Below are 13,174 nucleotides of genomic sequence, written 5' to 3'. Positions count from 1 at the left end.
ATTAAAATATAATTAAATTGCCCAGAAACACACACCTAAGAAAAATTTATTAAAAACAAAATTCTACTATGCAATGGTCTACACATTCATACCAGAACCAAATATTAGTTTAATAACAAACATAGGTATCATTACAGCAAAGATATCACAGTCCCTGGAACACAGAAGGGGCCCAACAATATGTTAAAAATGAAGAGGTTAAACATAATTTTTTTAAAAATCAAGCTTTTCCCTTCTCTTGTAGCTGAGCAGATGAGTATAAACTAAGGTCCCAGGAAACCTTTTCAAAGATAAATGAATGTAAGTCAACATACCTCAATACTTGTAGGATTAGGAATATACTATGATCATAATATTTAATCATTCAATAGAAAAACAGACAACTTTGAACCTCCATTTCTCTACCTTGTATGCTAAAAACTTAAGTAAAGGTAAACATAGAAACTTAAAGGCTAAAAAACAAGCACATTATACTGCCCCTGGCATAATGTAAATTAATTCTGTTCTATCAATGTGACATATTATCTTTTTCCTTTGGCAAAAACCTACAAGAAACAGTATCTCTCTACTTGGAAAAAGGTAAGCATATCCCTCTGGAGCACATATTCAAATGCCAGAGGAGAAAAAGCATCCCTAGAATCTAAAATAGCTATTTAAAAAAAGCTCCTGAAGCCAGGTCTTTCTTTCAGATCCTAGAATTCTCTTTCATTCCCAATTTTTAACAAGTACATTTGTGACAAACTAGACTATGAGGTGAAAACACATAGGTCCTCTATAGATAGATGTGTTATAATAAGAAATGACAGCTGAGAGCCTAATGAAGATCATAAAAACACACAGGATTATATTTATAAACATCATACAATACTGGGTTTTAATACAAACCACTGCAAATCAAATCAAATCAACAAATATTTATAGGGTTTTCATCCTGTGCAAGGTACCTACTTCAAGGTTCCCAAGGAGATACATTCGGTAGATTACTTTCTGCCCGTGGACGTCGCTGAGTAAGCATCGTTGATGTCTCCCCCACCTCCACTGCTGTCATGTCTAAGTCAGAGTCACCCAAAGAGCCCGAACAGCTGCGGAAGCTCTTCTTCGGAGGTTTGAGCTTTGAAACAACCGATGAGAGCCTGAGGAGCCATTGTGAACAGCGGGGAGCGCTCACAGACTGTGTGGTAATGAGGGATCCAAGAACCAAGCGCTCCAGGGGCTTTGGGTTCGTCACATATGCCACTGTGGAGGAGGTGGATGCGGCCATGAATGCAAGGCCACACAAGGTGGATGGAAGAGTTGTGGAACCAAAAAGGGCCATCTCAAGAGAAGATTCTCAAAGACCTGGTGCCCACTTAACCAGGTGAAAAAGACTTTTGTTGGTGGCATTAAAGAAGACACTGAAGAACATCATCTAAGAGATTACTTTGAACAGTATGGGAAAATTGAAGTGACTGAAATCATGACTGATCAAGGGAGTGGCAAAAAGAGAGTCTTTGCTTTCGTAACCTTTGATGACCATGACTCCGTAGACAAGACTGTCATTCAGAAATAAAAAATGTGAATGGCCACAACTGTGAAGTAAGGAAAGCCCTATCTAAGCAAGAGATGGCTAGTGCCTCACCCAGCCAAAGAAGTCGAAGTGGTTCTGGAAACTTTGGTGGTGGTTGTGGAGGGGGTTTTGGTGGGAATGACAGCTTTGGTCGTGGAGGAAACTTCAGTGGTCGAGCTGGCTTTGGTGGCAGCCGTGGTGGTGGTGGCTATGGTGGCAGTGGGGATGGCTATAATGGATTTGGTAATGATGAAAGCAATTCTGGAGGTGGTGGAAGCTACAATGATTTTGGCAGTTACAACAATCAATCTTCAAATTTTGGACCCATGAAAGGAGGAAACTTTGGAGGCAGAAGTTCTGGCCCCTGTGGTGGTGGAGGCCAATACTTTGCCAAGCCCCGAAACCAAGGTGGCTGTGGTGGTTCCAGCAGCAGCAGGAGCTATGGCAGTGGCAGAAGGTTTTGATTACTGCCAGGAAACAAAGCTTAGCAGGAGAGGAGAGCCAGAGAAGTGACAGGGAAGCTACAGGTTACAAGAGATATGTGAACTCAGCCAAAGCACAGTGGTGGTAGGGCCTAGCTGCTACAAAGAAGACATGTTTTAGACAATACTCATGTGTATGGGCAAAAAAACTCGAGGACTGTATTTGTGACTAATTGTATAACAGGTTATTTTAGTTTCTGTTCTATGGAAAGTGTAAAGCATTCCAACAAAGGGTTTTAATGTAGATTTTTTTTTCTTCCACCCATGCTGTTGATGGCTAAATGTAATAGTCTGATCATGACACTGAATAAATGTGTCTTTTTTTTAAATATGCTGTGTAAAGTTAGTCTACTCTGAAGCCATTTTGGTAAACTACCCCAACAGTGTGAAGTTAGTATTCCTTCAGGGTGATGCCAGGTTCCATTCAAAATTTATTTACAACCTGCTCTGGTGGAGAAGCTATTGTCTTCCGAAACCTTGGTGTAGATGAACTGACAGTTATTGCGTTGTGACCTGGAGTTCACCGCGAAAAGGGTCACCCAAGCAAAGTCATGGAGTTTTCTGATTATTAATATATGATTGTTGGCACATCCTATGCAATATATCTAAATTGGATTATGGTACCAGATATAGATGGGAATGAAGCTTGTGTATCATCCATTATCATGTGTAATAAATAAATAATTTAATACCCTCAAAAAAAAAAAAAAAAAAAGATTCCCAGGATCCAATGGCATGCCTAATGGAGGAGCTATTTACAAAACAACTTCTCGGAGTGAGTCACCCAGATGCAGGCAGTATTATTTCAAATGACAGTAGACTGAAGTGGAGCACTTGATAGCTCCTTAAAGGGAAGGACACTAGGATTAAGCAATGTTTCATTACCAACGTGGGCAGTGCTTAGGGCTCTCAAACATCCAGTAACTCAACAAAAATTCAATAGCACACAACGTGCAGGTGCTGGGGGGGAACCAAATCTAGTCGCTGCCCTTCAGGATAATGCAAGAAGAGCACAAATCCTTCCCAAGGTAATGTGCAGCAGACAGGCAAACTAAGAAAGGGATGTTATTGAAACAGGAATATATTAAATTTCATGGAAGAGGGGAGGGCAGCAGTTCTTAAGAAAGTTATAATTTGAGCCAAGACATTAAGACTGAGTGAGAACTAGCCAAGGTGGGAAGGAAAGGCAACATTCTAGACATAGCCAGTCAGCCCAGTTGGTCAACAACTATTAACTGAACACATACTATGTTCTACTACTTTCAGTGCTGGAGATACAGTGGTAAACAAGACAAAGTCTCTGCCTTTAAGGAGTGTACAATCTAGGAGGAGGTAGACAATCAATATATACATATTCAGACAAAGACCAAGATAAGATTTTCAGAGAGTGATACATATTATGAGAAAAATAAATCAGAGTAACAGAACAGGGATTGTTTAGGGGAATATGGTACTTTACGTAGGCGTGAGATGGCCCGTCTCAGGTCTTGTTTAACCTGAGATCTGAATGATTAAAAGGAGGTAGCCACACAAAGATTTCATGGGGAAATCCTTTTCATGGGGAAAAGGATTCCAATCAGAAGGAACAGAAAATACAAAGGCTCAAAAACACTGAAATAACTGTGGCCAGTGCATATGGAACATAGTGAATGAGAAGCAGAATGGTAGGAGACAAGGTCAGATACAGAAGGAGGCAGGTAGTTACTGCCAGCTCTTCACAAAAATTCTGTTTTCTCTTCTTCCTGGGATGTGAGTAGTCTGCATCTCCTAGCCTCCCCTTAAGTTAGGTGGCATCTGGTGACTGAATTCTGTCCAATGAAATAAGAGGCAAAATGAGGGTGCCATTTCAAGGTCAAAGCTTTTAAGATGTGGGTATTTTCCTTGCCCAGGCGTTTTCCCATTTGCTAGCAAGATACAAATAATAAGCAGGCTGTAGGAAATGGCAGAGCCACAAGATGGAAGAGAGCCACTCACTGGCTGGAACACTTCCTTGGACTGCGTGAGTGTAAAAAAAATTTCTACTGTGTTGGAGCAGTGTGCATTTTGGGGGTTTATTTGTGCAAATGTGTTGAGCTTGCATTTTGGGGTCTATTTGTTACCACAGCCAAGCCTAGCCTACCCTGACTAATAAGGCTTGATCACATAGGATCTTGTAAGTTTTGTAAGCAGTTAGAATTTTATTCTAACTGCAGTGGGAAGACACTGGAAGCAAGGATGTGATACAATCTGCTGCTGTGTAGAGAATGGACAGTATGAAAGCAAGGGTGAGTGGAAGCAGGGAGACAATAGGAGACCACAGAGGTTATCCAGGTGAGAGAACAGTGGCTTCGACTAGGTGGGAGCAATGGATATGGTAAGAAATGGTCAGATTCAGGATACCTTTGTGGGTTTTTTTTGGCTGTGCTGCGCTGCTTGCAGGATCTTAGTTCCCCGACCAGGAATTGAACCTGGGCCCCGGCAGTGAAAGCACCGAGTCCTAACTGGACTGCCACGGAATTCCCCCAGGATACATTTGGAGTGGGGAGCAGAGAGCATGTGCTGATAAACTGCATGTGGGGTATGAAAGAAAGAGAGTAATCAAGAATAACTTCTAGGTTTTTAGTTGTGCATGGTGGTGCCATTAGGGAAGAATGAGGAGAAAACTGGAAAGGAACAAAAAGATTTAACAGGGAGTTGGGGGAAATCAATGGCTCTCTTTTAGCTGTGTTGTTGGAAATGCCTATAAAATCTCCAAATGAAGATGTCAAGTAAATAGTTGGGTATATAAATTTGGATCCCAGAAAAAGGTAAGATTAAAGATAGATATTACGGGTTCATGATGGTGATATTTTAAGTCATAAGCCTGGATCAGCTCTCTCTGCTCTCCTACACGACAAAATTCAAACTCCTCAGCCTGTCACTGCACTGTCCTCCACAAGCTGGCTTTCACCTGCCTTGTACCGCCCTTCCTCTACACACACTTCTTCGTGAAGTTCCACTTGCCTCTAATGCCCTCCCCTCTTCATTAACCAAATGTTATCCATTCTCTAAGGCCCATGTCAGAACCTTCTGGGTCAAGATTTTCCTAACACTCCTATGTGAGGTGCTCTCTTCATGTTCTGGATTTGCATAGTAATTATTTTCTATGTATCTAGTTCAGAAAAGGCGTAAGTCACATTTTGCCATATGTCATCTCTTCTATTTAATGTCTTAAATCTTAATTTTCACATATTTGTTCCCTGATTCTCCAATTAGATGATAGTTTCCTTAAGAAAATGCACATCTTACCCTTCTTTGTATTTCTTATAGGACTCTAGTATAATGCCATGCATATGGTGAGCATTCAATGAATATTTGTTTGATTTGACATCTTTTAAAAGGCAATGAGGTAGTTAAGACTTTTAGGAATATTTCAGCAAAATAAAGAAAGCAAAACTCTTGAAGAGGTAGACTGAAATCACTTGGAAAACCCACTAATTTAAAAACAGCTTGTCTGCCCACAAGGCTGACTAGTAAGGCATTACTGTACTTAAAAGGTAACATTTTAATTCACAGTGAACTTACCTATATCAATATCAGTAAACCCTTCTGCACTTATTGCATCCATCGTGCTTTTGTCTATTGTGTCTAGACAAAGACTAGCAAGCTGAGGTTCATCAAATAATCGAGCCTAAACATATAAAAAGCTAGTTATTTTCATAGTTATTTTACCTTCAGGCTGTACATATTCAAAGCTAATACTGTAAACAATTATAATTGCTAATTATATAAAAACACATACTTAAAATACAATTATAATGTCTTATATGTGCTTAAAACTTTTCATTCCACAATCAGAAATAAAAGCTAAAAGCAAAAATGCCCTGCTGAGATAACAATTAATTCATATTACCACTAACAACCCTGTTATTTTTATTTTCATATGCCTATATATGCATTGCCTTGTTTCTTATACATCACTTATGTTACCCTTAATGAAACACTCTAGGTTACATAAGGCAGACATTATCCCATTATCCAGATGAGGAAACAGAGGCTCAGAGAGGTATACTGACTTGCCCAGTAACATCTAGCTAGTTATGCTCCAAAGCCAGTACTTAAGTCCAAGTCTTAAGATCTTTTCACTAAATGGTAATATCAATTGTCAAGCATACCAGTACCAACAGATCAGTTTTTTTTTCCATTTCCTATTTTGATTGGGGGAAGAGAATAAAGTACAAGAATTTTACAGCATGAAAGTTCTGGGAACCTAAGCAAAAGCTAGGCCTGACAACAGAGGAGCAAATAAGTAAATTCACGTGATGGAATATTACACAATAATGAGAATGAACGATCTACAACTACACACAACAATATGAAGGAATCCCACAAACTTAATGGTAAGCAAAAGAAAGTACTGTATATATTGAACAAAAGAGTATACAGCTGACTCTTTTTTTTTTTTTTTTTTTGTGGTACGCGGGCCTCTCACTGTTGTGGCCTCTCCCGTTGTGGAGCACAGGCTCTGGACGTGCAGGCTCAGCGGCCATGGCTCACGGGCCCAGCCGCTCTGCGGCATGTGGGCTCTTCCCGGACTGGGGCACAAACCCGTGTCCCCTGCATCGGCAGGCGGACTCTCAACCACTGCGCCACCAGGGAAGCCCTACAGCTGACTCTTGAACAACTTGGGGGTTAGGGGCACTGACCCTCTGTGCAGTCAAAATCCACATATAACTTATAGTTGGCCCTTTGTATCCGAGGTTCCTCCGTATCCTTGGATTCAATCAGCCACTAATCATGTAGTGCTATAGTATTTACTACTGAAAAAATTACACATATAAGTGGACCCACAAAGTTCAAACCCGTGTTGTTCAAGGATCAACTGTATACTGTATGATTTTAGCAAAGCTAATCTAGGTTTTAAGAAGTCAGAAGTCAAACTTACAATATGTGCTTTATTAGGATGCATATTATAATTCAAAAAAAAGTTTAAAAATGGGGGCGTTCAAACTCAATTGAAATTTTTAAAAAACTGTAACACTGAAAAAGGAGAAATGAAATTCTTAAAAAACCATAACACTGAAAAAGGAGATACGATGATAGGTGTGCCAATGACCAATTTTCCTTCTGGCCTAGAGTCACCTCTGTTTACATTTAATAGCATGGACAAAACAGAAGTCTACTGTCTGTATTTCAGTTTTTTCAATTGGCCCAATAATGCTTTTTATAACACTGTTCCTTCTAGCATGGGATCCAGTCTAGGATCATAGTTTTTGTATTTTTAAAATATGAAAAATAGTACATTTTAAAAATTCTAACTTCAGCAGATATTTTAACTGGCCAACTCAGTTTTTATAGGTGAGTTAGTGTTCATGCAAAAATTGATATTTTACTCTAGGAAAAACAATTTTTGGTAAAAATTATTTAATTCAGAGTAGCAATATTTCAGTCACTCAGATACAGTATCAAGTTTCCTTTAGAATCTACTGCTGCTACTTAAGAGTAAAATAAATTTTCTCTAAATTTAGTTTGAGTCTGGCATTACCTGATAAAATAGCACTATTTTTAATGATTGTATCACTTCACAGAGAGTGTTTTTCCCTCTGTAATCTATGCTGGTACAGTATACTGGCTCTTTGTTTTAGAGGGAAGCTAGCATAGGTCCTCTCAAGTAAATGAACATGCTCAGTTCAAATGACTCACTTGGCAGGAACAAGACGTTCACATGACAATTTGTGGGCTAATTCACATGACCCCACCATGAAAACTTTGGAGTAATGTTGAGTTCTATGACCAATGAGACACTAAAAAATTTCTTTTTCTCAGTGACATCTGTTAACCCTTGCTACTCAAAGTGTAGTCCAGAAGCACCAGCATCATCTGAAAGTCTGTTAGAAATGCAGACTCTCAGGCCCCACCTTGGCCTCCTGAACTAGAAAGTGGTTTTTTTTTGTTTGTTTTTGTTGTTTTTTTTTTGCGGTATGCGGGCCTCTCACTGCTGTGGCCTCTCTTGTTGCAGAGCACAGGCTCCGGAAGCACAGGCTCAGCAGCCATGGCTCATGGGCCCAGCCGCTCCACGGCATGTGGGATCTTCCCGGACCGGGGCACGAACCCACGTCCCCTGCATCGGCAGGCGGACTCTCAACCACTGCGCCACCAGGGAAGCCCTAGAAAGCGTATTTTAATCGTCAAAGTTTAATTTACTGGTTTCTAAATTTTTTTTTTCTTTTGGCCATACCGTGCAGCATACGGGATCTTAGTTCCCCGATCAGGTATGAACCCGTGCCTCCTGGAGTGGAAGTGCAGAATCTTAATCATTGGACCGCCAGGGAAGTCCTATTGGTTTCTAAATTTTATGACTGAATTTAAAAAAGAAGAGTAGTTAAGTGACCCTCTCTACACACAACAAAATTGTTTAGACAATAAAGAATCTTATGACTATCAACGTCTTTATTGGATTTTCATCACAAATTCAAAAGAGGAAAAAAATGCAAGGAGACATCACTTATTAGTTATATAATCTTGGTCAAGTTATTTCACCTCCCTGTGCTTCAATTTCCTTGTCTATAAAATGGGGATGATAAGAAAATCTTCACCTAGAATAGCTACATCTCCTAAAGTTATTGTGAAGATTAAATGAATTAATGCATATCAAGTATTCAGAATGGTACCTGGCACACAATACTCACTCAATACATTTTGCTATTATTATCATCAATATCACTGTATCTTACTGATTTAAGGTTGAGACCTTACTTTTACCACTTGCTGTCTCATGTTATATAACATATTTACCTCTTTACGCTTCCATTTCTTCATCTTTGAAATGGGGATAATAATAAACAACAGCACAGCTGTAATGAGGAGTAAATGTGATAATATATACAAAGGGACTAGTTTAGTGTCTGGAATACAATATATACAGACATGGAGTTCTGTGATTATGTCTAAGAAGAGGTGACATCAGCATGTTCTTTCTTCTATAACTATAAATACTTAACGGCCAAAGATTAAAAAAAAAATGCCATCAGTCATTTCTGGTATGACAAAATGGATGTAGAGGGTTTCCCTGGTGGTGCAGTGGTTGAGAGTCCGCCTGCCGATGCAGGGGACACGGGTTCGTGCCCCGGTCCGGGAAGATCCCACATGCCGCGGAGCGGCTGGGCCTGTGAGCCATGGCCGCTGAGCCTGCGCGTCCAGAGCCTGTGCTCCGCAACGGGAGAGGCCACAACAGTGAGAGGCCCGTGTACCGCAAAAAAACAAACAAACAAAAAAATAAAAAAACCAAAAATGGATGTAGAACTGGGAAACTTGAGCTCTGGACTCTGGCCCCACCTAGCCTGTTGTGAGACTTTGGGCAGGTAGTTAACTAGCCAGGTTTTAGATTTTTCATTTGGAAAATGAGACGGTTAGGCTAAGGAACAGCCATGATTATTTCCATTACTAATATTCAGTAGGGTTATATATTATCAGCTTAGACTTTACCCCCCCCTCATTTTAACTTGCTTAATTCTGTGAAGACCCTATCTCCCCAAAAGGTCTTATTCTGAGGTACTGGGGATTAAAATTTCAACACATGAATTCTGGGGGACACAACTCAACCCCTAGCACAGGGTTATATAGACTAGTTTAGAATTTTGAAAACAAATTTGTAAAAGGGTATCATAACATTGTCTAAAAAGAACAACAACAATTTATTTATATCTCAAGTATGGAGCTCAGATTACAGGCATTTAACAGATGCTAAATAGTATAAGTTAAAGACTGGTTAATGGTTCCATAGATGTGTTCAGTTTGTAAACATTCATCAGACTGTACACTTATGATATGTGTACTTTTCTGCATGTATAGTATACTCAGTGAAAACTTTTTTAAATGTCAAAGTAAGGATATTCTTAAATTCTAACTCCTCCAGAAGTGGGTCAGCAAGCTTAAAGACAGAAGACAGTACATCTTACAACTTTTCCGGACTTGAAATATTCAATCTTAATTTCAGACCCAATGCAAATCAAGAACAAAGATGTCCAGAAAGCTTCATGCTATCATACTCTCAATCATAGCAGGAACAATGCTGGATACTAACCTCAACTCCAATCCTAAACAGTTATATAACTTGGAGTCATAATGCCCTATTTATATAAGGCTTCAGTTTCTTTACCTATTATATGATATATTAACTCTAATTTGCTTTTCTATTCTAAAATTATATGACTCTGATGTATTTTCCTGAATCATACCAGAAGATTTCATATGCTTTAAAATAATAATCTAGGACTAATTCTCCAGGAAACAGTAAATATTCATATATAGTTGTACCCACTTTTTAAAGCTAAATGATACATACCTTAGCTACATTTACTTACCTGAGTAAGTAACATAAAGGCATTATCTGCCCTCAGATGTTTGGTGAGAAATTCCACACAATGTGCTTCCAAGGCTGGGACTGCATATTTCTTAGCAGTATAAAGAGTGGTCATAACTGTTTCTGGGCCAATTTGAACTTCATCTGAATACAGAAATCTGGGAAACAAGTGGAAATTGCAGAGATGATCAGTAGGGTTCTAGATAAGCAATCCATCAGTGTTAAACCTCTGAGGAATATTTTAAAAGATAATGAGCAAAGTGAAAAATAACTTGAAAAGTACATCAAACTTTCCAGGGCTACAAGGGCATGTGCACACACATCACCTCATTTTATTCTGACTCAATCCTGAGAGGTAGGCAGTGTCCATTTATAGAGGAGACTAAAGTTAAGTGAAGATCATGGGATCTTCATGTCTCCAAGTCAAATTTTTAGAGGTCTTTTAGCACCTACAGCAGCTTAGGATGAGTGGTTCATTTATCTCTCCTTCATCAAAGGATGTTCATGTAAGCAAATCTACAGATGGCTTAAGTTCACATCTCTAAATGTCAAACATCCATTTATTTCCTGATAATGGTGTCTTCTTATTCTGGGCATTTTTTAACCTTTCTTTGTTATCCCAGAATTAGCATTATGACCAAAGACTAGAGTACTGGGGCTTTGGAGGAATAAAACAGTTTAATAGTGTATTAAATGACCCCATGTTGCTATGTGCTTTTGAGTATTTAGATCCAACTTCCTTTCAAAATACTATCAAACCAATACCTCCTCCCCCACCCCGGTTGGCTGCTTCTAACTGTTAGGTCACTAGATAAATCAGATTCCTAGAAGTGCAGATAAAGCATAAGATTCTCAGAGAAGGCCTGGGCAGTTCTTGCTGAACTATACTGAAGCTTCTGCATATCCACTCCAGGGCTCCTTTGTGGTTCCTCAGAGACCTTTGTGCTTACTGCCCAGTTCTCAACTACACTCAGCTGAGGTGTGCTGGAGAAATAAGGCATTAAGAACAAGTATTTCATTTTAGCAATACTAAAGACTTAGAAAGAACACTTATTACACTTATATTCCCAGGACCCAAGTCGTAAAATAAGAGTTTAAGAGAACCCATTAGGGGGCTTCCCTGGTGGCGCTGTAGTTAAGAATCCACCTGCCAGTGCAGGGGACACAGGTTCAAGCCCTGGTCCAGGAGATTCCCATGTGCCACGTAGCAACTAAGCCCATGCGCCACAACTACTGAGCCTGTGCTCTAGAGCCCGCGAGCCACAACTACTGAAGCCCGTGAGCCTAGAGCCTGTGCTCTGCAACAAGAGAAGCCACTGCAATGAGAAGCCTGTACACTGCAACGAAGAGTAGCCCCTGCTCGCCGCAACTAGAAAAAGCCCGCACGCAGCAACGAAGACCCAATGCAGCCAAAAATAAATACATTTATTTAAAAAAAAAAGAAAACCCATTAACATCTTTCAGAACACTCTATACAGTAAAGTGAGTGAGGAAAGGAAGTTCTATTTCATGTCCCTATACACTGCTTTTCAATTTCTTCTTTTATTCTGGTGGGCAGACTCACCGCCCAAGATGAAATTCTAGCCTGTTGCATCCCCCTAACATCCCACCCTAACCAAATGCTGGCATTCCTCTAATAATATCATTATCCTTACAACTACCTCCAGTGGAGGCTGTGCATTCTCATACTTCCCTATGTCTCAGGTTCAAAAGTGAAGGTTGCTGTTTTTCAAGATTACACTGTTTTCAAACATTTTTTCAAAAACCTTTCAAGTCAGCCATCTGTATCACCCTCATAATACTCATTTAACATCAGGTGCCACTTGGTGATGAGTACAGGGAATGAAAAAACCACTTAGTCCCTTATAGTCAGGGGTAGGGGAATGAATAAAAAGGAGAGAGAGAAAATGAACATTTGTTGCGTCGCTACCATCTGACAGATGCCAATTCATTTAATCCTCCCACAAGGAAGGTAGGTGCTGCTACCTGCATTTTAAAGATGAGGAAACAGAGGCTGAGGAAATGCAAGAGCTGTCTACCATAACACGCCATTTCTGGGCTTCTGGCTGCTCTCAGTGCTAGACTATCAGGCCCGTCAGGTGAGGGCTGTTTTAATTTGCCTGGACTCAGGGAGAGATGGCTTGGGTTTGAGCCTATTCCATCACCTGACAGCTATGTGACTTTAAACGAGTTATCATTGTGTTCCTCTCTGAAAAGAGATGTGGATAACAGTAGCTACTTCATAATGCTCTGGTGAGGATTAATATCAGTTAAAATACACAAAGTGTTTTGAATAATGCCTGACAAATACTTAGCCTCAGTAAATGTTAGCTGTTTATTTTTATATTGCTTCATTTCTATTTTCCTCTGCATTTCAGAAGGTTTCCTTGCCAGTCTTCTAGCCCTTCTATTTTTCTCCCCAGCAATCACATGTTTAAATTTCTAAGAATTCTTGCTTCTTTCTTGAGTGTTCCTTTTTTTTTTTAACTCCACAGCACTATGTCTCCTTTTTATGGATGCAAAAATGTTCTCAAGTCTCCAAGTTTTAAAAGTTCCTTTCTGTTCCCTGAATTACCTATTTCCTTGAGGATCAGCTGTTCTTGGTCTTTTTCATATTCTGATTTTCCTTATATGTCAAAAGATTAATGATTATCTCCAGTTGAATATCCTGGTAGCTGGTAAGTTTTCTTTGCTGCTGTGTAAGTATAGGACTGCTTTCCAGCTAAAACCTTCTCCAAAATGGAAAGGGTGGCTGGGAGCTGTGCATGTGGGAGGCTCGCTGACTGGCACCTTGCATTGGAGTGGGAAGGCAGCCTTTAGGTTAGA

At 39.8% G+C, this 13,174-nt stretch overlaps 1 protein-coding gene and 1 pseudogene across 1 annotated transcript in view; one reads left to right on the top strand and one right to left on the bottom strand.

Moving 5' to 3' along the window:
• BTBD1 (BTB domain containing 1) overlaps positions 1 to 13,174 on the bottom strand; it is a 45,179-nt gene that overhangs the window by 23,641 nt on the left and 8,364 nt on the right. Inside the window, exons 2-3 of the mRNA XM_030878504.2 lie at positions 10,350 to 10,506; positions 5,572 to 5,677 (exon numbers count right to left, since the gene is read on the bottom strand). Coding sequence (XP_030734364.1) covers positions 5,572 to 5,677; positions 10,350 to 10,506 — 263 coding nt within the window. The remainder of the gene's footprint in view (positions 1 to 5,571; positions 5,678 to 10,349; positions 10,507 to 13,174) is intronic.
• Positions 947 to 2,274, top strand: LOC115864618 (heterogeneous nuclear ribonucleoprotein A1-like; annotated as a pseudogene).

This window comes from Globicephala melas, chromosome 2 (genome assembly GCF_963455315.2).
Source record: "Globicephala melas chromosome 2, mGloMel1.2, whole genome shotgun sequence".
Classification (NCBI taxonomy): Eukaryota; Metazoa; Chordata; class Mammalia; order Artiodactyla; family Delphinidae; genus Globicephala; species Globicephala melas.
This window is presented reverse-complemented; position numbering and strand designations above follow the sequence as displayed.